Genomic DNA, 26,391 nt, shown 5'->3' with positions numbered 1-26,391 from the left:
CCCTACTGGCTCAGTGTAAAGAATATGCTTGTCAATGCAGGAGACATGGGTTCAGTCCCTGGGTCAGGAAGATTCCATGGAGAAGGATCTTCTCCATGTATTCTTCTCCAGTATTCTTGCCCGCAAAATCCCATGGACAGAGGAGCCTGGTGGGCTACAGTCTATGGGGGTCACAAAGATTCAGACATGACTTAGTGACTGAACAACAATGAAACAACAACATACATCTACTACAATACTACATGATCCATAGTTGGTTAAAACTGAGGATTGGAACTGTGGATTTAGATGACCACCTGTAAAATTAGATTTTTCAACTGCGGGGAGGGTTGGTGTTCCTAACTGCCATGTTGATTAAGGGTCAACTGTATATATATATATACACACACATACATACATACACACATAAGATCATATTACCTATAAATAACAATTTTATTTCTTTCTATCTTATTTGGATGCCTTTTATTTCCTTGTCTCACCTGATTGCTGTAGCATATTCATCAGGGATATTGGCCTATAGTTTTATTTTACTGTGATGTCTTTATATGGCTTTGCTATCATGATGCTAGCCTTGTAGGATGACTTTTTTTCTTCCTTCCTCTTCAATTTTTCAGGCAGCATTTGAGAAGGATTGGTGTTAATTCTTATTTAAACATTTTGCAGAATTTGCTAGTGAAGCCATCTGGTCTTGTTGGTTTTCTTTTTTGAAAAGTTTTCTCACTACCGATTCAATAGGTTTACTTGTTATTAGTCTGGATTTTCTATTCAATATTTCTTCTTGATTCAGTCTTGGTAAGTTGTATGAGTCTAAGAAGTTATCCATTTCTTCTAGGGTATCTAATTTGTTGCGTATAATTTGCTTCTGGTAGTTTCTCGTGATCCTATGTATTTCTGTAGTGTCAGTTGTAATTTCTCCTTTTTCATTTCCTTATTATGAGATGTTTTTCAATTTTTCTTAGCTTTGTTAAAGTTTTACTGATTTTTGTCTATCTTTTGAAAATCCAACTCAGTTTCATTAATATTTTTTATTGTTCTTATGGTCTCCATTTTGGTTTTTCATTGTGATCTCTCTTATTTTCTCCCTTTTGTTAACTTCGGGCTTAATTTGTTATTTTTTCCCTAGTTTCTTGAGGCGTAAATCTAGGTTGCTTATTTGTGATCTTTATAATTTCTTATTACATGTGTCTGTCACTCTAAAATTCCCTAACAAAAGGTTTTAGTATGTAGTGTTTCCATTTTCACTTATTTCAATATATTCTTTGATTTCCCTTTTGATTTCTTCTTTGACCCAAGAATATGTTGTTTAGTTTCTACATATTTGTAGATTTTTCCACCTCCTCATGTTGTTGCTTTTTAGTTTCCTATCACAGTGTTTATACAGTGCATTTGCTATAATCAAAGTCGTCTTAAATTTTAAGAATTGTTTTGTGTTCAATCATATGATTTAACCTTGAGAATGTTCCATATGCACTTAAGGAGAATGTGCTTTCTGCTGTTGTTTGACAGAATGTTCCATAGATGTCTGTTAGGCCCATTTGGTCTAAAGTATGGTTCAAATCCATTGTTTCCATTTTGGTTTTCACTCTAGATGATTATCACTCTGGATATCTAACCATTGTTTAAAGTAAGGCATTCAAGTCCCATAATATATTAGTAGTATTACTGTCTGTTTCTCTTTTCAGATCTCTTGGTATTTGGTTAATATATTTCAGTGCTCTGATGCTGGATGTATACATATTTCTGATTGTTATATTTTCTTAATGAATTTACCTCCATTATGCATCATGACTTCCTTCGTCTCTTGTTATCAGTTTTGGCTTAAAGTTTATTTTGTTTGATACAAGTATGACTACTTCCACTTTCTTTGGGTTTCTATTTGCATGGAATCTCTTTTTACATTTCTTTACTTTGAGTCTATGTGTGTCCTTAAAGCTGAAGTGAGTCTCTTGTAGGCAGCAAATAGTTGGATCTTGTTTTTAATCCATTCAGCTATACTTTGCCTCTTAATGGTGAATTCAATCCATTTACATTTAGAATAATTGCTGATATGTAAGGATTTACTAATGCCATCTTATTCATTTGTTTTCTGGGTATTTTGCAGTCCATTTTTTCCCCCTCTGTTTCTGCCTACCTTTTAAAATAGGGTATTTTCTGTAGTGATATGCTCTGTTTCCCCTTTGTCTTTCATGGGTCTACTCTAGGTTTTTGCTTTGTGGTTACCATGAGACTTCCATAAAACATCTTATAGATGACAGTTCATTTTGGACTCAGCAAGTTGCCTCTGATTGCCTGCAAAGACTGCAATCTTTTACATTTCATTTTCTCTTTTACATTATTAATGTCATAATCTACCTCCTTTAAAATATGTATATTTGTTAACAATTTATAGTAGCTATAGTTATTTTGGGGGGGCTTCCCTGATGGCTCAGATGGTAAAGAATCTGCCTGAAATGTGGAAGACCTGGCTTCCATCCCTGGGTTGGGAGGACCCCCTGGGGGAGGGTATGGCAACCCACTCCAGTATTCTTGCCTGGAGAATCCCCATGGACAGAGGAGCCTGGTGGGCTACAGTCCACGGGGTTGCAAAGAGTTGGACACAACTGAGCGACTAAGAATAAGCACAGCATAGTTATTGTTTACTGTGCTTTCTTTTAACTTTTTTACTATAGTTCAGTGCTTAACACACCATGCTATTTTGAAGAACTGGTTTTCTAAGTCTGACTGTGTATTTTTCACCTTAGTGTGTTGTGTACATTTGTGTGTTTTCATGTCACTGAGTAGTATGTTTTCATTTCAGCTTGAATAACTCCTGTCAGCATTCCTTGCAAGGCAGGTTTAGTGGTGATGGACTCTCTCAGCTTTAGTTTGTCTGGGAAAGCCTTTATTCCTCCTTTGTATGTGAAGGATAACTTTACCAGATAAAGTATCCTTGGCTGAAAATTTTTCTCTTTCAACACTTTGCATATGTCATTCTATGCTCTCTTGGCTGTAGTTTCTGCTGTGAAATCCACTGATAGCCTAATTGGAGGGCGGTGGTCCTTTTCAGCTTTTTCCTGCTGCCTTTAAGATTTTTTCTTTATCATTAAAAAAACTGAGATATAATTGACAGAAATTTATATTAGTTTTATGTGTACAACCTAATTTGATATTTGTATATACAGCTGACCATTGAACAACATGGGTTTGAATTGCACATGTGTGCAAGCTCAGCTGCTCAGTCGTGTCTGACTCTTTGCTACCCTATGGACTGTAGCCTGTCAGGCTCCTCTGTCCATGGAATTTTCCAGGCAAGAATACCAGAGTGGGTTGCCATTTCCTTCTCCAGAGGATCTTCCCCACTCCAGGACTGAACCCAAGTTTCTTACGTCTCCTACATAGGCAGGTGGATTCTTCACCACTGAGCTATCTGAGAAGCACCTGAACTGCACAGATGCACTTAAATGTGGATTTATTTCTTCTTTATTTTTTAAATTGTGAAAGTATGATAACACGTTTATAGGAGACTTGAAAAATATAGAAGAAAGCTACATATAGTCCCACTATATATTACAATTATTTTTTAAGTAGATAAATTAGGATTTTTAGTCAGAGTTTCAATATCAAACTCTCAAAAATTAATAGAATGAATAGACAGAAAAATAGAATACAGTAGAGCTAAAAAACACTATGAGCCAGTTCAACATAATTAAGATTTACACAATTTTCACACAATAACAGGATATGAATTCTATTCAAGTTCCCATAGGCTATAAAACCAGGATACACTGGAACATATTCAGGGACATAAAACAAGGTGCAAAAATTTCATGGTGTAAAGGTACCGAAATCATTCAGAGTCTGTTCTCTTATCACTGTGAAATTGTTAGAAATCAATATCAAAAGATACTGCGTGTGGATTTTTTTCAATAGTAAATATTACAGAACTACATGATCCATGGTTGATTGAGTCCTCTGCATGGGGGGCTAATTATAAATTATACACAGATTTTCAACTGCATGGAGAGTTGGTGCCCATAATGCTCATATTGTTCAAGAGTAAACTCTGTTGTGAAAAGATCATCACAATAAGTATAGTTAATATCATTATTTCTGACAGTTTTAATATGTGGCTTGGAGAAAGTCTCTCTGCAGTGAGATGATAGGGTGATCTATTAGCTTTGTGGCCTTGTATGTCCAAGTCTTTCTCCAGGTTGAGGAAGGTTCTCAGCTATTATTTCTTTAAAGAAATTTTAAAGAAATTTTTAATTTCTTTAAAAAAGAAATATTTTTTTTCCTCTTTATGGAATCCTGATTATTCCAATATTTGTCTCTTGATGGAATTCCATAGCTCACATAGGCTTTCTTTGCTCTTTTAAAGTCTTTGTTCTGTCTTCTCTTCTGTGTTATTTCAAAATTCCTGTCCTCCAAGTCATTTTTTCTTTTCTCCATCTTGTCTCCATGCAACTGATGCTCTCTACTGCTTTCTTCATCTCATTCACAGAATTCTTCAGCTCCAGAATTTGTTTGGTTCTTTTTTATAATTACTTCTTGGTAAAGAGCTTATATTGTTCATATATTTGATTGCTGATGTCACTGAATTTTCTTTCTGAGTATTTTTGTATGAATTTCTTAAAAATAACTATTTTGAATTCTTTAATCAATTAGATTGCAATATTCATGGTTTTGAGCTTGGCTGCTTGAGAATTACCATTTTTCTTTGTAAAGCTATATTCCCTTGATTTTTCATTATCTTTTTAGTTATGTGTTGTCGCCTTTGCATTTGAAGTAGAAGATATCGCCTTAACTTTTCTTGTTACCTTCAGATGGGGTATTATGTTCTATGGTGTTACTATCTGAATTTTTCCATTGTCTTTGTGAAGGTATGCAGGCTTCCCTCTTGTGGCCAAATTTTGGCAAGAATACACAGAAGAACTGTACAAAAAGATCTTCACGACCCAGATAATCACAATGGTGTAATCACTCACCTAGAGCCAGACATCCTGGAATGTGAAGTCAAGAGGGCCTTAGAAAGCATCACTATGAACAAAGCTAGTGGAGGTGATGGAATTCCAGTGGAGCTATTTCAAATCCTGAAAGATGATGCTGTGAAAGTGCTACACTCAATATGCCAGCTAATTTGGAAAACTCAGCAGTGGCCACAGGACTGGAAAAGGTCAGTTTTCATTCCAATCCCAAAGAAAGGCACTGCCAAAGAATGCTCAAACTACCACACAATTGCAGTCATCTCACACGCTAGTAAAGTAATGCTCAAAATTCTCCAAGCCAGGCTTCAACAGTACATGAACAATGACATTCCAGATGTTCAAGCTGGTTTTAGAAAAGGCAGAGGAACCAGAGATCAAATTGCCAACATCCGCTGGATCATCAAAAAAGCAAGAGAGTTCCAGAAAAACATCTATTTCTGCTTTATTGACTACGCCAAAGCCTTTGACTGTGCGGATCACAATAAACTGTGGAAAATTCTGAAAGAGATAGGAATACCAGACCACCTGACCTGCCTCTTGAGAAACCTATATGCAGGTCAGGAAGCAACAGTTAGAACTGGACATGGAACAACAGACTAGTTCCAAATAGGAAAAAGGAGTATGTCAAGGCTGTATATTGTCACCCTGCTTATTTAACTTATATGCAGAGTACATCATGAGAAACACTGGGCTGGAGGAAGCAGAAGCTGGAATCAAGATTGCTGGGAGAAATATCAATAACCTCAGATATGCAGATGACACCACCTTTATGGCAGAAAGTGAAGAAGAACTAAAGAGCCTCTTGATGAAAGTGAAAGAGGAGAGTGAAAAGATTGGCTTAAAGCTCAACATTCAGAAAACGAAGATCATGGCATCTGGTCCCATCACTTCATGTGAAATAGATGGGGAAACAGTGGAAATAGTGTCAGACTTTATTTTTCTGGGCTCCAAAATCACTGCAGATAGTGACTGCAGCCATGAAATTAAAAGATGCTTGCTCCTTGGAAGGAAAGTTATGACCAACCTAGATAACATATTGAAAAGCAGAGATATTACTTTGCCAACAAAGGTTCGTCTAGTCAAGGCTATGGTTTTTCCAGTGGTCATGTATGGATGTGAGAGTTGGACTGTGAAGAAAGCTGAGCACCAAATAATTGATGCTTTTGAACTGTGGTGTTGGAGAAGACTCTTGAGAGTCCCTTGGACTACAAGGAGATCCAACCAGTCCATCCTAAAGGAGATCAGTCCTGGGTGTTCATTGGAAGGACTGATGCTGAAGCTGAAACTCCAGTACTTTGGCCACCTCATGCGAAGAGCTGACTCATTGGAAAAGACCCTGATGCTGGGAGGGATTGGGGGCAGGAGGAGAAGGGGACGACAGAGGATGAGATGGCTGGATGGCATCACCGACTTGATGGACATGAGTTTGAATGAACTCCGGGAGTTGGTAATGGACAGGAAGGCCTGGCCTGCTGCGATTCATGGGGTCGCAAAGAGTCGGACACGACTGAGCCACTGAACTGAACTGAACTCAAAATTCACCAGGCTGGCTACTGTAAATCTTTTGTTTCCCAGGAGGTAGCACTATAGCTCTTGTGGTTTTTCCCTTGCTCACAAACTGGTTCCTGGTCCCACTGGGGACCACCTTCCTTCGCTGCACTAGAAGCCGGCAGCAGACTGCGTGTGGGGTGGGGGGCGCTGTAGTACTTAGACCTTGGGGATGCCTGAGAACCCCATAGAGAGATCCCTGAGTGTGGTACTCCCAGAGGCTCATGGGTAGACTTCCTCCTGAGCTCTAGTCCTTTTATTTTTGAAACTCTTTTTTACCTTTTCTCCAATATCCTCCCCCAGAGTCACAGAGCTCCTGCTTAGTTCTAGTGGGTCTACTGGGGAATAGTGGATTTCTCTGGTGGTCCTGCTTTGCTGGAGTAGCCAGGTACCCACACAAACCTTTTTGTTGTTGTTGTTGTTCTATCCAGTGATGTGCTGGGGCTTCCCTTCTGGAAAGCTAGACTTCTGCAAGTACGCTCCTGTATGTGTGCCTGCATGGCTCAACAGTCACCCGATTTTTGCCCAATTTTGACAGTGGTGAGAGGGGTCTAGGCAGTTTTGCTGTTTCTGTTGGTTCTACGGCCCAGACAGAGGTTGTCCAGTGGGCAAGACTCTTCCAGGGTCTTTGGGAATAATGTGCTAGGTGTCAAAATGCCCACAAAGGCACTTTGGTTCATGCGTGGATGTCTAATTCATTGATTTAAAAGGGGAGATAAAAAGGAGGAATGATTTACATGCCACACTGCTGATGTCACCTCTTCAACTTTTAATATGATGTTAAACAATTATACTTCTAGAATTTAATGCACATAATGCATAACTCTACGATTCTCCAAAATTCACTGCACGTCTGAAATGCTTACCATCCAACGGCAGTGTGTCCAATAGCTCCTCACTTTCACTCTTTGTTAATTCAATACCTATATTTTCCAGATAAAATTGTGTGTCCTTGGCATTGATCTTATTACCTTTAAAAAGATGGGAGACATGATAAGTGAACATTTTCATATATAACAATTATAAATTTAAAAATTGTAATAAAACAACAGCATCTTAACTTGCTACAGATGTAACTGCAGAGGAGAAAGGATACAATGAAGCTTTTGTAACTGCAGAGCATCACAAGAAGGAATTAAAGTAGATGTTTCCTTTAAGCCTTGCCAAAAGAATGCTTCAATTAGTGCTCTTAAAACAATGAGGACAAGCCAGCCAGCTTATAATAAAATAGACTTCTTTTTAAAAAATGATACTTCTAAAACTGTAGATAATAAAAATATATATATACTTAAAAACAAACATCAGTATATTGGTAAAATGAGATGTGTGTAATTTCAGAATATTCAGTTCAGTTCAGTTCAGTTGCTCAGTCGTGTCCGACTCTTTGAGACCCCGTGAACTGCAGCACACCAGGCCTTCCTGTCCATCACCAACTCCTGGAGTCCACCCAAACCCGTATCTATTGTGTTGGTGATGCCATCCGACCATCTCACCCTCTGTCGTCCCCTTCTCCTCCTGCCCTCAATCTTTCCCAGCATCAGGGTCTTTTCCAATGAGTCAGCTCTTCGCATCAGATGGCCAAAGTATTTGAGTTTCAGCTTCAGCATCAGTCCTTCCAATGAACACCCAGGACTAATCTCCTTTAGGATGGACTGGTTGGATCTCCTTGCAGTCCAAGGGACTCTCAAGAGTCTTCTCCAACTCATAGTTCAAAAATTCTTCTTCACTCAGCTTTCTTTATAATCCAACTCTCACATCCATACATGACCACTGGAAAAACCATAGCTTTGACTAGATGGACTTTTGTTGGCAAAGTAATGTCTCTGCTTTTTAATATGCTGTCTAGGTTGGTCATAACTTTCCTTCCAAGGAGTAAACGTCTTTTAATTTCATGGCTGCAATCACCATCTGTAGTGATTTTGGAGCCCAGAAAAATAAAGTCAGGCACTGTTTCCACTGTTTCCCCATCTATTTGCCATGAAGTGATGGGACCGCTGGATCATGGAAAAAGCAAGAGAGTTCCAGAAAAACATCTATTTCTACTTTATTGACTATGCCAAAGCCTTTGACCATGTGGATCACAATAAACTGTGGAAAATTCTGAAAGAGATAGGAATACCACACCACCTCACCTGCCTCTTGAGAAGCCTGTATGCAGGTCAGGAAGCAACAGTTAGAACCAGAAATGGAACAACAGACTGGTTCCAAATAGGAAAAGGAGTATGTCAAGGCTGTATATTGTCACCCTGCTTATTTAACTTATATGCAGAGTACATCATGAGAAACGCTGGACTGGAAGAAACACAAGCTGGAATCAAGATTGTGGGGAGAAATACCAATAACCTCAGATATGCAGATGACACCACCCTTATGGCAGAAAGTGAAGAGGAACTAAAAAGCCTCTTGATGAAAGTGAAAGTGGAGAGTGAAAAAGTTGGCTTCAAGCTCAACATTCAGAAAATGAAGATGATGGCATCCAGTCCCATCACTTCATGGGAAATAGATGGGGAAACAGTGGAAACAGTGGCAGACTTTATTTTTTTGGGCTCCAAAATCACTCCAGATGGTGACTGCAGCCATGAAATTAAAGGACGCTTACTCCCTGGAAGGAAAGTTATGACCAACCTGGATAGCATATTGAAAAGACATTACTTTGCCAACAAAGGTCCGTCTAGTCAAGGCTATGGTTTTTCCAGTGGTCATGTATGGATGTGAGAGTTGGACTGTGAAGAAGGCTGAGCGCCGAAGAATTGATGCTTTTGAACTGTGGTGTTGGAGAAGACTCTTGAGAGTCCCTTGGACTGCAAGGAGATCCAACCAGTCCATTCTGAAGGAGATCAGCCCTGGGATTTCTTTGGAAGGAATGATGCTAAAGCTGAAACTCCAGTACTTTGGCCACCTCATGCAAAGAGTTGATTCATTGGAAAAGACTCTGATGCTGGGAGGGATTGGGGGCAGAAGGAGAAGAGGACGACAGAGGATGAGATGGCTGGATGGCATCACTGACTCGATGGACGTGAGTCTGAGTGAACTCCAGGAGTTGGTGATGGACAGGGAGGCCTGGTGTGCTGCGATTCATGGGGTCACAAAGAGTTGGACACGACTGAGCAACTGAACTGAACTGATGGGACTGGATGCCATGATCTTAGTTTTCTGAATGTTCAGAATATTGGAATATATAATTAAAATATGATATGTACATATGGCAAAATATCTTGATTTTATATCTTGTCATCATCACTTCTCACTCACCAGAAAATAAACTTGCTGTGTTCATCAAGGAGTTCAAAGGAACTTTTCCATTATCTGAAATACAAAGGATAATCAGATACAGATAAAATATTTATTGCTATTAGGATTAGGATCACTTTTTCCATGAAATTTTCTAAGTTGTCATTATTTACATAGAGAAACTTTTGTTGATTTTTAAATGTTTTTCTTATATCCAACTATCTTATAGAATTCTAAAGAAGGTGTTTTAACATGCTAAATCAGATCTTTAATGCTGTTCCTAAATGGTCTTTTTAATCTAAAAGATATCTCTCTGCTGCCATATTATTGGTCTCAAATCAGATATCACTGACTATTTCAACCTGATACTCGTATTTGCTAAATGGAAATATGATCATCTCTCTTTGTATATTGCCTGTCAAACAATTCCAAATCCTGTTTACCTTCTTACTTTGTCAATCTCTGACCCTTTTCAACATCTATTTCAATAGCTTCTGCTATTTTTTTCCTGAAGTGTTTCTTTGTTTTTCCTAGTTGAATCTTAATCTACCAATGCCCTTATTGTATCTCTGACAATACTGAGAATAATAATCAGAAGCCACATTTCTCCTCCTTGAAAATCATAACTCTATAAGAATTTCTTACTTTCTAAATGAAATTGAACAAGTATACTCTGGGATGCTACAAGAAGACTTCAAAGGCTCTTCTGAAAGGAGTTGCAAGTGGTAAATTAAATACTCACTGTCAATTTCCAAATAGTTACGTAGATCATTTAATTCTTTATTTTCAAGTTCATAGTTCAGGTTTGTCAAAGTGGTTCCTAGTTTATTTTCTAAAACATGTCCTCCTTGATTAAGAGATGAAATGAGAAACGATTAAAATCATGCCTAAAATAAAAATGATTTAGTTAAGTGTTATGCACCAAACCCTAATGGGAGGGAGAAAAGCAAAGTTGTAATGCAGATGTTCAAGGAAAATAGAAAACCAAGGTAGCAGAGGGTAGGGTGGGGACTGTGAAGACAAAACATCTCCTTTACATGTTATGAGGCACTCTGCTAAAATTTGTCATAGACATCTAAAGCAAATGAATGAGACTTATTAGTCATCATTCATTTATTATCAATAATAGAGAAACATGTCTGAAATGCTAGCCACAATTCTGGCTACTGAGTTTGAAACTTGTCATTATAATAGTAAATTATCTCCCAGGAAATAACCTAGTGGTTATCTAAACTTGAACTGTAAGTCATAAAGGGGAATAAAAAAGATTAATAACCTAACTGTTCAATATAATAGGAGAAGGCAATGGCAACCCACTCCAGTACTCTTGCCTGGAAAATCCCATGGACGGAGGAGCCTAGTAGGCTTCAGTCCATGGGGTCGTGAAGAGTCAGACATGACTGAGCAACTTCACTTTTACTTTTCACTTTCATGCACTGGAGAAGGAAATGGCAACCCACTCCTGTGTTCTTGCCTGGAGAATCCCAGGGACGGCGGAGCCTGGTGGGCTGCCATCTATGGGGTCGCACAGTCAGACATGACTGAAGTGACTTAGCAGTAGCAGTAGCAGTTCAATATAATAGCGCAGTTAAGAAAGTGAAAGTGAAGTTGCTCAGTCGTGTCTGACTCTTTGCAATCTCATGAACTGTAGCCTACCAGGCTCCTCCATTCATGGCGCTTTCCAGGCAAGAGTTCTGGAGTGCTTTGCCATTTCCTTCTCTAGGGGATCTTCCCATCCTCAGTCATGTCCGACTCTTTTCAACCTCATTAACTGTAGCCTACCAGGCTCCTCTGTCCATGGGGTTTTCCAGGCAAGAATTCTGGAGTGCTTTGCCATTTCCTTCTCCAGGGGATCTTCCCATCCCAGGGATCGAACCCAGGTCTCACGCATTGTAGGCAGACGCTTTATCATCTGAGCCACCAGGGAAGATCCCCTGTAAAGGGAGCGGTTAAGAATGTAGGTTCAAATCATGATCCTCCCAAGTTCAAATGGAGTGACTTTAGGCAAATGAGTTAGCATCTCTCATCTGTAAAATGGTACCTGACTTAGGAAAAGTATCTAGTGTGTGTGCTCAGTCACTCATTTGATCTGACTCTTTGCAACCCCATGGACTGTAGCCCTCCAGGCTCCTCTGTCCATGGGATTCTCCAGGCAAGAATACCGGAATGGGCTGCCATTTCCACCTGCAGGGATCTTCCCAACCTAGGGATTGAATCTGCACTTCCTGTATCTCTTTACCACTGAGCTGGTGGATTCTTTACCACTGAGCTACCCGGGAAGCCCAAAAGAAGCTAACTTACAGATTTCTGTGAGGTTTAAATGAGTTAGTAGATGTAAAGTATATAGAACAGTGCTTGGCACTACACTCAAGAGAAATTAGCTATTACTACCATTAAGTAATTAAGAGGACTTCCAAAAGGAAATACAAAGGTCAAAAACTTCATTTTCACTTGACTTATTATTCTTAACACTCACCTTGGAAAGTCTTTAAACCCTGTAACAACCGTTTTTGATAGTACTTTCTGTCATCTACAAGAGAAGTCATTATTGTTAACACAGAAATGTGATACAGCAATTCATAAGAAGAGAATAGATTATTTTATAAAGACAATAATGTTACATTATTTGCCTTTTAGATGTATCTAATTTCTCATCCACACATCCTTATCTTCCTTGGTTTTAAGAATAAAGTTAAGGGGTAGAGAAAGTTCTAAACTTTCTTTACTAGGCTGAAATTTTCAGTCTCTCTGATTTGACCTTTTTTAACATCACTTCCTCTTTTCCCCCCTTATTTTTCTATTAGACATTTCAAGATTAAAATCCTAAATTAAATTTTAAAAAATCAATTTAAAAAATCTATTCATTTATGATGTTCTCAAGCTCAATCCCAATGGAGTAAGCTCTATCTCTGACAATAGCCTCCATGAAGGCAAGAACTTCTGTGTTTAATCCTATAACCTAAGAAGTGCTCATTAAACATGTTGAATATAAATATACACTGAATAAATGTTTAATGATTCCTACCTACCCCAACAATAAATACACTCACACTAAGCTCCTCTGAGGACAAAAACAGTATCATAAATACTCACAAGTAAGTGGTAGAGTTTTAAGCAGCTTCCAGCGTTCCTTAGGTGTGAGTTCTATCCCTATGTTTTTCAAAACACCATCTACTTCATCAGCATTAATCTTGGCTCCTTGGAAAAGATGAAAATAATGACTGATGAAAAACTTAAGCATGATGAATGAGTCTAAATTATGAACATCATCTAAGTTTAATTGCAGGATTAAGAACAGGGCTGGCCAATGCTAAGTCAAGACTAAGGAAATATCAGATAGAACTCAATCTTAATTCTAGAGAGAAAATTTTTTTGAATACGCTAATAAAAATGGGATAAATCAACACTCTGAAATGGTAGCTGTATAGAGGCCTAAAACAATAATATAAATGGCTATAGAAATAATTCTGTAATGATAGTGTTCATATTACTTTTAATTTGCCCATGTGATAAAAAAAAAAAAGTTAAAGTGTTAGCTGCTTAGTCATGTCCAATTATTTGCAACCGCAGGGACTGTAGCCCACCAGACCCTTCTGCCCATGGAATTCTCTAGGCAAGAATACTAGAGTGGTAGCCATTCCCTTCTCCAGGGGATTTTCCTGACCCAGGAATTGAACCTGGGTCTCCTGCATTGTAGGCAAATTCTTGACTGTCTGAGTCAGCAGGGAAGTTCCTGTGTAATGTTATTTATAAAAAGATTTATGCCAATGTTTTTTTTCTGCCATTTATTGTGGTAACATAGATTTTTAGCTGTTTAAACAATGTAAAAGTGATATGCATTATTGAAAATATTCAGAGAATACAAGATATTTTACCAAGACATGATAAATAATAGTTGTGCTAAAAAGTATACACCCCAAACTAATATGGATCACAGAATGAAAGATACCATTGATATACTAAAAGAATTAACAATGTCAGTATGATAGGAATAAAATATTTAAAAGCAAAACAGAAAACCATCAGCATTTTGTTAAAATGATTTTTCTGTATAAACTTTCACTCACCTTTGAATGACTCAACATTTTCCATGAGAGTATTTGGTTTAACCTTTTCATCTATAGGATAAAGTACAAGTAAGACACAGATTTTTCATTAGACCCAGAAAGTGTTACAAAGACCTTATATTGTAGAACAAAACACTGCAATTCAGAAGTTTACCCTAAGTTGTTCTATAAATAAACCCCAGCTGGGCATGGAATTGAAGAATTAAGTTTTATAAATGATAAATATATAGAATAGAAGACAAAATTATAGTATAAAATATTAAATTCTATACACAATGGTGATAGGAAGTTTTAAAAACATTGCTTGACTTACTCTCCACTTGGCCTATTCTACTTTAGAATCTAGGAGTACCATGATGCTTGACCACCTTACTGTTAATATTACAGGATTCATACACAATAAAAATTGCAATACCAATGTATTCACCTGCCTAAAATATTGTAGCTGGCTACTTCCACATGCAACCCTTACACAGCACTTTCTTCATGTTTCCAACTCCACACCCACCAAAACTTCCAATCGTTGCTGACTCCTTCATCTAATTTGTATACTTCTGTAGTTGTTCAGTCGTTCAGTCATGTTCGACTCTTTGTGATTCCATGGAATGCACGCCAGGCTTCACTGTCCTTCACCATCTCCCAGAGTTTGCTCAAACTTATGTTCATCGAGTTGGTGATGCCATCCAACCATCTCATCCTCTGTGGTCCCCTTCTCCTGCCTTCAGTCTTTCCTAGCATAAGGGTCTTTTTCAATGAATCAGCTCTTCGCATCAAGTGGTCAAAGTATTGGAGCTTCAGCTTCAGCATCAGTCCTTCCAATGGATATTCAGGACTGATTTCCTTTAGGATTGGCTGGTTTGATCTCCTTGCAGTCCAAGGGACTCTCAAGAGTCTTCTCCAACACCACAGTTCAAAAGCATCAATTCTTCAGCGTTCAATTTTCTTTCTTTTTTTTTTTTAATTTTTATGATTTTATTTATTTTTAATTTAAATTTATTTATTTTATTGTGGTCCAACTTGTACATCCATACATGACTACTGGGAAAACCATAGCTTTGATTCTATGGACCTTTGTTGGCAAAGTCTCTCTGCTTTTTAATATGCTGCCTAGGTTTGTCATAGCTTTTCTTCCAAGGAGCAAGAGTCTTTTAATTTCATGGCTTCAGTCACCATCTGCAGTGATTTTGGAGCCAAAATAAACATAATAAAGTCTATCATGGTTTCCGTTTTTCTCCCCATCTATTTGCCATGAAGTGATGGGACCAGATGCCATGATCTTAGTTTTCTCAATGCTGAGTTTTAGCTAGCTTTTTCATTCTCCTCTTTCACTTACCAAGAGGTTCTTTTGTTCCTCTTTGCTTTCTGCCATAAGTGTAGTGCCATCTACAGATCTGAGGTTATTGATATTTCTCCTGGCAATTTTGATTCCAGCTTGTGCTTCCTCCAGCCTGGCATTTCTCATGATGTACTTTGCATATAAGTTAAATAAGCAGGGTGACAATATACAGCTTTGACCTATTACTTTCCCAATTTTGAAGCAGTCTGTCATTCCATATTTGGTTCTAACTGTTGCTTCTTGATCTGCACACAGGTTTCTCACGAGGCAGGTGAGGTGATCTGGTATTCCTATCTCTAAGAATTTTCCACAGTTTGTTGTGATCCACACAGTTAAAGGCTTTAGTGTAGTCAATGAAACAGAAAGTGAAAAGTGAAAGTGTCAGTCACTCAGTCGTGTCTGACTCTTTGCTACCCCATGGGATTTTCCAGACAAGAATACTGGAATGGGTTGCTGTTTCATTTTCCAGAGGATCTTCCCAACCCAGGGATCAAATCTGGGTCTCCCACATTGCAGGCAGATTCTTTACTGTCTGAGCCACCAGGGAAGCCCTAATGAAGCAGAAGTAGATGATTTTCTGGAATTCTCTTGCAACTTTATGGTGATTTAAGAGACTTTTACATTTTTTTTTCCCTGACTGGTTTTTAAATTTCTTTTTTGGCTTTTTTTTTTCTTTCTTTCTTTCTTTTTTTTTTTTTGATGTTGTCTTTTTTTAATTTTTAAAAAATTTACAATATTTTATTGGTTTTGCCATACATCAACATGAATCTGCCACGGGTGTACACGTGTTCCCAATCCTGAACCCCCTCCCACCTCCCTCCCCATACCATCCTTCTGGGTCATCCCAGTGCACCAGCCCCAAGCTTCCTGTATCCTGCATCGAACCTGGACTGGCGATTTGTTTCTTATATGATATTATACATATTTCAATGCCATTCTCCCAAATTATCACCCCCTTCCCTCTCCCACAGAGTCCAAAAGACTGTTCTATACATCTGTGTCTCTTTTGCTGTCTCGCATACAGGGTTATCGTTACCATCTTTCTAAATTCCATATATATGCATTAGTATACTGTATTGGACGGAGAAGGCGATGGCACCCCACTCCAGTACCCTTGCCTGAAAAATCCCATGGATGGAGGAGCCTGGTAGGCTGCAGTCTATGGGGTCACTAGAGTCGGACACGACTGAGTGACTTCACTTTCACTTTCATGCATTGGAGAAGGAAATGGCAACCCACTCCAGTGTTCTTGCCTGGAGAATCCCAGGGACAGGGGAGCCTGGTGGGCTGCCGTCTATGGGGTCGCACAGAGTTGGACACGACTGAAGTGACTTAGCAACATACTGTATTGGTGTTTTTCTTTCTGGCTTACTTCACTCTGTATAATCAGCTCCAGTTTCATCCACCTCATTAGAACTGATTCAAATGTATTCTTTTTAATGGCTGAGTAATACTCCATTGTGTATATGTACCACAGCTTTCTTATCCATTCATCTGCTGATGGACATCTAGGTTGCTCCCATGTCCTGGCTATTATAAACAGTGCTGCGATGAACATTGGGGTACACGTGTCTCTTTCAATTCTGGCTTTTTTTTCTTTAAAGTGCTTCTCTGTTTCATTTCTCTACCTGCTTCTTAGGTCTGTCAATTTTCTCACTGCCATCAAAATTTAGCCCTTCAGGTAGGAATCACTGTTTAACAGATTACTGATCTTATTTAAACATTAATAATCTGAGATAATAAAATTTCTCAGATGAACACATCTGGAAGTTTTATTAGAGGAGCTCAGTTTCCCTAAAGCCATGACTACATGCTCACCATCAACTGGCAGGTGGTTCCTCAGGTCCTCAACTTCCTCATTCTCCAGGTCATAACCCAAGTTTTCCAGGATGGTTTCCAGTTTAGAGACATGACACTTCCCACCTTAAGAAAGAATGAAGTGATAAAAAATAGGAACTGGTATTTTTAAAAAATGCTGGTTATATTCATGCACCAACTGCAACTAGATGAAACAAATCTATTGCATAATGACCAAAAAAAAAAAAGCTATTTATGGTTACATGTGAAATGTCTTCAACACTTTCCACAATAAAGACATACTGTGGAAGTCAAGAATATATTTGTGGTTCATTTCAGGGGCCCTTTCCATAGTTTTCAAGAAAGGTGTATTTAGAAGGAACTTAATTATATATTATGTAAATTATATACAATTTTATTTATATACTAATCCCAAATGCTATTTTTATGTATTATAAGTTGCATATGTATATATGAAACTTACTGTGTCAGAGAACTATAAATGATCACATTAGATGTAATTGCATCTAAAGGAGACCTATAGGTTAGTGGGATAATAAGATCAATGATCTAATTATTGTGGAATGATAAGCCTTTTGAAAATTAAGGTAAAATCTGCAAGTCTTAGTTTTACTTTCCTTCTTATTATGATTCTCACTTACCAGGAAAAGCCTTGATGTGATTGAGCAAATCATTTTTCTCTACCTTTTTATCATCTGTAAAATAAGACACATTTAAGGTAAGATACAGTTACATGGACAGTAAAAAAAAAAAAAGGTAGTAAGAACATAATTTCATAATTACGTACTTTAAAAATTTGTCTTAAGTTATATTCCTACATTTTCTACATCCACGTTCTTCACTGAAACAGATGTTACCTCTTTCCCCACTCTGAGTTCTCCTTTTTCTTTCTCTGTGTGTACTAAGTCACTCCAGTCATGTCTGACTCTTTGCAACCCTATGGACTGTAGCCTGCTAGGCTCCTCTGTCCATGGGATTCTCCAGGCAAGAATACTGGAGTGGGTTGCTATGCTCTCCTCCAGGGGATCTTTCTGACCCAGGAATCCAACCCATGCCTCCTGAGTCTCCTGCATTGGCAGATGGGTTCTTTACCATAAGCACCACCTTCTTGCTAATTTAAGACTTTTCTTTCACATTGCCCTACTAATGCATCATTCATTTCTGAGTAATATTTAAAAAAATTTTTATTTTATTGAAGTATAGTTGATTTAAAATGTTGTGCTAATTTCTGCTGTAGAGCAAAGTGATTCAATTGTACATACATATATTCTTTTTCATATTCTTCTCCATTATCAATTATTACAGGATATTGAATATATTTCATGTGCTGTACTGTAGGACCTTGCTGCTTATCCATTCTGTATGTAATCGTTTGCCTCTGCTAATCCCAGACTCCCAATCCATCCTTTCCCCTTTGCCACCACACCCTTGGCAACCACAGTTTGCTCTCTATGTCTGTGAGTCTGCTTCTGTTTCGTAGCTACATTCATTTGTGTTATATTTCAGATTCCACATATTAGTGATGTCATATGGTATTTGTCTTTCTTTTTCTGATTTATTTCACTTAATGGCAGGACTCAGGTTTGATGCTATAGCTTTTCAAAATGAGAAACCTAAATGTTAAAGGCCTAATTTCTTTACAGCTAAAGATTGGTATTTTTGTGTTTTAGATTTTTATACACAACTAGAATGGCCCATTTTTATGACGTTCTCACAATGAAGTTTATACAAGCACAGAGATACATACACAGATACATACATCAAATACCTACCAGCAAATGGCAATATTTTCAACAGCTCCCAGATTTCCCTATTTGTGAGCTCTATTCCCAGGTTTCTTAGTGTTTTCTGTATGTCTTTGGCTTCAACTTTTTCTCCTTTAAAAGATGGGAATGGTTACAGATGAGAATTGCTTACTGACTCCAAACGATGAAGTGTCTAAAGCTTGTACAGGGTTTTCTACAGTTTTCGGAAGTTATTTCTTTAATTCTAAACAAAATACTTATTTCTAATGCTCTTAAGGACCTCAAAGAAGTTAACCCAGCTCATGGTAAAGGGATATATAGGAGGCAAAGTGATCTAAGTTATGTACAGGCAGCTACCTCATCTAAATTGTATTAACCATCAGGTAGAATTTGTGTTTCTCTTTGTCTGAATTACAAGATGAATTATCTTCATTAACCACATTATTTGTATTTCTATCAAAATTTCACTCTAACATTTACTGGGTTACAGTAGACATGAAATAAGTATTTTGAATGAATGAATAGGTGAGTTGGCCACTGAAATAAATCACAAAATAAAAAAGTTTCAGAGAATACAGAACTTGTTATAGAGAAATAGTGATATGTTTTGCTAAAACATAAATAATCCAATGTAATCTTCATGTCATTAGAATCAACTTTAATTGTTACAAAAACAGAAGTTAAAAATCAATGACAAAATAAGAAAACAGCTTTACATCTGTATGTAAACATGGAGTATTTGCATTTTAGTTTTATATCTTTTCACAAAATGTATTGCTCACCTGTTATTTTCTTTATTTCTTTTAGCAGTTTATGCAGATCAGTCTTGCCAAACACTAAAACATAAGCCACAATTTATACAGACACAATTGTAGACTGATTTAAAAAGATTATTAAAATATTTAAGCATTAATTTCATTATTTATTCTCTTCTCCCTCTTAGTATCTCAGTCTCTGCGTGCATGCATATGAAAATTTCCCTCCTCAGGTTTGTTCTGGTGGCTTTACACCATCTACTGTATCAGATTCCAGCAATAAGGATAAAAACTTTCACTTTGGAACTTAAAGTCTACCTATTTCCCCACTTAACACTACCCCATACTGTAACCCCCAAGGTAGCTTAATCTACTGCATTTGTTTGTAGTAGTAATGTTCATTACATAATCAAAGACTATGAGAGTCTTTAAATTACAAAATATGTCTATTTATTCTGTATCCCATCCAGACAAGTTAGGGATGCCCATAGTAATATTAGACAGTTTAAAATTAAACAGTAGAATGGAACATAATGAGAATTATCTCTTCAATCAGTATAATTTCCCAGAATTGCAGATGTAGTACATTTTAGGCCAAGAAAAAAAAAATCTAGAACTATGCACATTATTCGTATTTTCTTACCAAAAAAACAGAATACTATTTATTACTATGGAATCTTATTCTTCCTTTGGGGTAGTTTCCAGTACATTCTCCCCATACATTTGGTTATCAGATTTATGCTTTGGGGTCTCTTGCTACATATAGCACAGTATAATTTTACATTAAATTTCCACATTGGTGATAACGATCAGGTAACACCTACTGATTAACACAACTGAAAATTCTTGCTGAGAGTCTTGAGTAGTTGCTAAATTAACATATTATCTAGTTAATTCTATTTCTCACTCAACAAGCATTTATAGGTGTCAAAGATCTGCACTCATTGTGCTCGTTACTAAGGGATACAACAGCCCATAGGGTTGCAAAGAATGAGACACGACTGAGTACACACACACACACACACACACACACAATGGTGAGCAGCATAGACATGGTTCCTATCCTCACAGAGCCTTCATTTATTATTGATTTCACTAAGTCTAGGTGGAGAAGGCAATGGCAACCCACTCCAGTACTCTTGCCTAGAAAATCTCATGGATGGAGGAGGAGTCTGGTAGGCCGCAGTCCATGAGGTCTCAAAGAGTCGGACACGACTGAGCTACTTCACTTTCACTTTTCACTTTCATGCATTGGAGAAGGAAATGGCAACCCACTCCAGTGTTCTTGCCTGGAGAATCCCAGGGACGGCGGAGCCTGGTGGACTGCTGTCTATGGGGTCGCACAGAGTCGGACATGACTGAAGCGACTTAGCAGCAGCAGGTGAGAAAAGGCTTTTGATCTTTCTTTTAGCTTTCCCATCAGAGAGAGCAAGGAAAATCCATTCTGGTTTCACAGATTCAACACCAAAGGTATAACAACTAATTATGTATAGAAAGATAATGTGATTCATTGAAGAAAGTAGAATACTATCTGGGTTTACAAATGCTTATCTTTGCTCTTTATGTACATAATGAGGGTGTCTCTAGCCTGAGGATTAAAAAGCTTTACACCTTCCAATTTTTAAATGGGAATCTCAGCCTGCATTCAGTTATTTAAATTTGATCAATTAAATTAACTAGGGTAGCTTTTCAAAATGCTTTTACTACCCATAAGTATTTATTTCCTCCTCTCCTTGAACTTCACTAAAATGATAGGAAAGTAATAATAAATGTACTCAAAAGACATTTATGGGAGATGAAATCCTCATGAACAAGAGACTTCACAAACATTTGAAAATTAGAAAGCAAGTAGGAGAGTGGTAACTAATTCAGCAGAGCTGAGGAAGGAAGAAAGAAAGAAAGTGAAAGTGAAGTCGCTCAGTTGTGTCCGACTCTTTGCAACCCCATGGACTGTAGCCTACCAGGCTCCGCTGTCCATGGGATTTTCCAGCAATAGTCCTGGAGTGGATTGCCATTTCCTTCTCCAGGGGTCTTCCCAACCCAGGGATCGAACCCGGGTCTACCGCATTGTAGACAGACCCTTTACCGTCTGAGCCACCAGGGAACTTAAAAGCCTATGAGGGGACACTAATGAAAAGCGGCATAATTCACAAAGAAGAATCCTAAAAAGTTTCAAGATACAGAGTATCGGGTTAGGTGTAGGAATGAACATCAAGGGGACTGCTAGCAAGTTAGTACACACAGGCAAGTTAACAACATTCCCCTCCTCTGCTAGTTATTACCCTTTCTTGTATTCCCATTTTGTCCAAATTCCACTCCACCATCACTTCTCCTCTCACCCCCCTGCCCATTCCCTGAAAACCAGAAATTTATTCTCTAGAGACATGGACACAGAGAAATTCTGGACTCTGGAAGGTAGGCACAGTGAATGTTAGGCAAGAGGATTAAAATGGGGCATTATATGAATGTTAATAAACTAAAGTGGAAGGGAGGGAGGCTCAAGAGGTAGAAGATATATGTATACTTATGCTTGATTGGGGCTTCCCTGGTACTCAGCTGGTAAAGAATCTGCCTGCAATGCAGGAGACTCTGGTTTGATTCCTGGGTTGGGAAGATCCCTTGGAGAAGGGAAAGCTATCCACTGCAAAATTTTGGGCTTCCCTGGTGGCTCAGACGGTAAAGAATCCACCTACAATATGGGAGACCTGGGTTCGATCCCTGGGTTGGGAAGATCCCCTGGAGGAAGGCATGGCAACTCACTCCAGTATTCTTGCCTAGAAAATCCCCATGGACAGAGGAGGCTGGTGGGCTACAGTCCATGGGGTCACAAAGAGTCAGACACAATTAAGCTACTAAGCATGCGCATGCTTGATTCATGCTGTTGTACAGCAGAAACCAACAGAACGTTGTGAAGAATTATCCTCCATTAAAATAAATAAGTAAATAAAAAGAGTACTTCCCTGGTGGTCCAGTAATAAAGAATCCACCTCCCAAATGCAGGGTATATGAGTTTGATCCCTGGTCTGGGAAGGTCCCACAGGCCATGGGGAACTGAACCCGCAAGCCACAACTACTGAGCCGGTGCTCTAGAGAGCCTGTAGTGCTCAAAAAGAGTAGCCACTGCAATGAGAAGCCCGCGCACCGTAACAGAGAAGATCCTGCTCACAGCAACTAGAGAAAGTCTGCACACAGCAACAAAGACCCAGCACAGTGACAGATAAATAAATAAAATAAAGAAAGATAAAATACTGCTGTTTAAGGTTCTTAATGTAGACAGAGATAAGGTCAGGGATGAATAATGTGAGCGCGTGCCAAAACACAGGGGAAGGGATAAGGAAACTGGTAATTTGCAAGTGTATAAAGGAATTGTTGGTTTGAATCCTAAGGAGCTTCCCAGGTAAAATCTGAAACCAGCCATCTGTACACTGAGGGCAGGGGAAGAGCAAAGTAAGAGCAGACCACTCCAGATGGGTGGCTGAAAGGTTTCTAAGCAAGGAAACTTACATATGAGGCTTGCCTTTGGTGACCACAAGACAAGTAGATCTCTGCACTGCCCACCAGAATCTTAAAAGTTTATATAGAGACTTTAACTGGGTTTAGTCATGTATACCGTCCAGATGGGATTCAACAACACATTGCTCTCTCAAGGCTCTTTGCTTGAGCACAACTCTCACTGTGGGAACAGTGGACACGGTGGGTGTTCTAAGCACAAGGGGGGCAGTGAGGATCCTCCAATTGCTTTGACTCCAGTTTGCAGGTCAACTGGCAGCCATGTTCTCTCAATTACCCGCTCCAACAGGAATGTATAGGCGGGTGATATGATTTTTAAAATAAATGTAAATCATATACTTAATCTGAAATTAGAAACCTCTTCTCTGTGGGTAATAAGCCCTTCTTCAGTTTCTTTCAAGTAAAGGGTTAAACTCCTATAACTCACTGTAGCACATGTACCATCGTGCATACTGAGATCACTGAAAACACACCAAGTCAAAATAGTCTCTTATGTTAGGACTGGGCTCTTCTCAAAGATTTAAAGAGTGATATTATCACCAAAACAGATTTAGTGCCAGAAATTTTCAAACATAAGCTTATAAGTCTAAATTTCTTTAAAAGGTCTAATATCATCTGTGATGCTCACCATCAACTGGTAGGTTTTGTGCCAAATCTTTGAGCTTGTTATCTGGGAATTTGATTTTCATGTTTCCCAAAACGTTTTCCAGATTACTGACATCAACCTTCCCACCTACAGAAACATTTGGGAACACGAGGGAAATTTAATGACTTCTCCAATAGAGAAAATTTCAGTCAATTTCCATACAACCAGGACTATCAGCAAAAATATCACTGATCCAAAATGTTCAAGTGCACAATGTGAACAAAATAGAATTAGAATTGTAATTTCTGCATGGTCTTGAGGACAATCTTAACAAGGTACAAATTCATTCTCCAGTGAGTTACACTGAAGGAATGCCCAGAACTACTGCCAATTCTTTACTTCACATTTTCTATATAGGCCCAACTTTAGATTTGCTTTGCAAATAAATTTAATAAAAGCCAAAGTTTACTAAGCAGGAAAAACTATTTGAAAAAAGCACATACATTCAAAACAAATAAAAAATAATCACATAAAAAATTATGTGTGAGGTGGTAAGATCCACAAGAGAATAGACAATAATATTACTGCAAATGTAAGGCAGAAGAATCTTATTTATCTTTCTTCTCATCATGCTTCTTACCATTGAAAGATTTCACACCATCTAGCAATCTATTTTCATATATATTCCCATCATCTGTAAGAAAAGGCACAATCGACATCACAGATAAAAGGATATAGAAATTGAAGAGAGACAATACAAAGGTATAATTTCACAAACATGCTTTAAAATGATTTGTCTTAGAAATAACTTTGATTTTTGCCCTCCAGTGACTTTGAAACTATGGACAAAAGAAAACTCTCTGAGTGCTGTGTCTGGCTGTAGAACCAATAATTAGCGGCAAACACCTTAATTGGAACATGAACACGTCTTTCCCTCACTTTTCTTTGACTTTTTTCTTCATTCTCCTACTCTTCTATTTCTCCCATCCTCACTTTCTTCCTTACATTTCTCAGTTTAACTTTTAGTTTTGAGGGTGGAACCAAATATAATAAAAGGAATTTTTGTATCCAATGGCAGGATTCAAGAAAATAGAGTTGGTATTTAGAGTTTCCCAAAGAAAGAATTACACTTTCCAAAGGAAGGACAAAGTTACACTAAAATTTCTTACATTCTTTTTTCTGTGGTTTTTAAATTAGGATATCTAGCAGGTATAGTTTTTTTTTTTTTAAGTTGTTTTAAACACCTAAGACTAACCCTTCTCAAAGTTCTAATCTTGTTTGAAATGCTTACCATCAACTGGCAGGTTTTTCACCAGTTCCGAGTATTCTTTAGGTGTGAATTCTATCCCGAAGCCTTCCAGAATATTTTTCAGATCTTCTACATTAATTTTTTCTCCTTCAAAAACAGAAATGGTGAGTATAGTTGACAATATTAATAACTATCTAACTACTTAAAGATATGAAACAAAATCGTTCATGTTTATACATCACTATCCCCAGCTGCTAGGTAAAAGATAAAGGCACAGTAAAATCTGCCTAGTGGAGTCAAGAGTGGGAGAGAATTAGAACTTATAGCCCTAAGGGAAGACTTGCTTTCATAACACTGAGAATAAGAAACCACAGTTCTCAGTGTACTGAGGATTTAAATAGTTGCTTTGTAAACTAGAATGGAAATTTAACCTAATTTTGCTCTGCTTTTCCCCAAACTGCTAAACTGTTTGACCATTATCCTAATCTTTATCATTTCACACAACGGCTATTTTAGTGCTGCTGCTCCTGCTAAGTCACTTCAGTCATGTCCAACTCTTTGCGACCCCGTGGACTGCAGCCTACCAGGCTCCTCCGTCCATGGGGTTTTCTACAACAGCAGAATTGAGTAGCTGCAACAGAGACTATATAAGCTACTCAATTCTGCTGTTGTAGCACTAAAATAGCCATTGATAATAGATAAAAGAAGACTGTGACTGTGTTCTAGCAAAACTTTCTTTATAAACAGAGGGCTAGATTTGGTCTATGAGCAGTAGTGTGTTTGTCCCCGATACTGATTTTTTACTTTTCAGTGGTGAAGATCTGAAGTATATTATTAGAAAATATTTTAGAAGATATAGGAATTGCTACTAATATAGACTGACTTTGGACAATTAGACACAAACACGTATAATAACAATAAACTGTGGAAAATTCTCAAAGAGATGGGAATACCAGACCACCTGATCTGCCTCTTGAGAAACCTGTATGCAGGTCAGGAAGCAACAGTTAGAACTGGACATGCAACAACAGACTGGTTCCAAATAGGAAAAGGAGTACTTCAAGGCTGTATATTGTCACCCTGCTTATTTAACTTATATGCAGAGTACATCATGAGAAATGCTGGGCTGGAGGAAGCACAAGGTGGAATCAAGATTGCCAGGAGAGATATCAATAACCTCAGATATGCAGATGACACCACTCTTATGGCAGAAAGTGAAGAAGAAGTAAAGAGCCTCTTGATGAAAGTGAAAGAGGAGAGTGAAAAAGTTGGCTTAAAGCTCAACATTCAGAAAACGAAGATCATGGCATCTGGTCCCATCACTTCATGGGAAATAGATGGGGAAACAGTGGAAACAGTGTCAGACTTTATTTTTCTGGGCTCCAAAATCACTGCAGATGGTGACTGCAGCCATGAAATTAAAAGACGCTTACTCCTTGGAAGGAAAGTTATGAGCAACCTAGACAGGAAGTTAAAAAGCAGAGACATTAATTTGCCAACAAAGGTTTGTCTAGTCAAGGCTATGGTTTTTCCAGTGGGCATATATGGATGTGAGAATTGGACTACAAAGGAAGCTGAG

At 38.1% G+C, this 26,391-nt stretch overlaps 1 protein-coding gene across 1 annotated transcript in view; it reads right to left on the bottom strand.

The window, feature by feature from the left end:
- Window positions 1–24,955, bottom strand: part of EFCAB3 (EF-hand calcium binding domain 3) — a 154,595-nt gene extending 129,640 nt beyond the window's left edge. Inside the window, exons 1-13 of the mRNA XM_061392259.1 lie at window positions 24,855–24,955; window positions 24,204–24,257; window positions 23,606–23,710; window positions 19,495–19,548; window positions 18,740–18,844; window positions 17,609–17,662; window positions 16,968–17,072; window positions 13,814–13,864; window positions 12,840–12,944; window positions 12,223–12,276; window positions 10,489–10,593; window positions 9,768–9,821; window positions 7,382–7,486 (exon numbers count right to left, since the gene is read on the bottom strand). Of these exons, the coding sequence (XP_061248243.1) occupies window positions 7,382–7,486; window positions 9,768–9,821; window positions 10,489–10,593; window positions 12,223–12,276; window positions 12,840–12,944; window positions 13,814–13,864; window positions 16,968–17,072; window positions 17,609–17,662; window positions 18,740–18,844; window positions 19,495–19,548; window positions 23,606–23,666 (853 nt within the window). The 5' untranslated portion in view covers window positions 23,667–23,710; window positions 24,204–24,257; window positions 24,855–24,955. The remainder of the gene's footprint in view (window positions 1–7,381; window positions 7,487–9,767; window positions 9,822–10,488; window positions 10,594–12,222; window positions 12,277–12,839; window positions 12,945–13,813; window positions 13,865–16,967; window positions 17,073–17,608; window positions 17,663–18,739; window positions 18,845–19,494; window positions 19,549–23,605; window positions 23,711–24,203; window positions 24,258–24,854) is intronic.
- Window positions 24,956–26,391: the final 1,436 nt, after the last annotated feature.

Source organism: Bos javanicus, chromosome 19 (genome assembly GCF_032452875.1).
Source record: "Bos javanicus breed banteng chromosome 19, ARS-OSU_banteng_1.0, whole genome shotgun sequence".
In the NCBI taxonomy this organism is placed as follows: Eukaryota; Metazoa; Chordata; class Mammalia; order Artiodactyla; family Bovidae; genus Bos; species Bos javanicus.
Note: the sequence above shows the minus strand (reverse complement) of the source record. Positions and strands in the feature narration are given on the sequence as shown.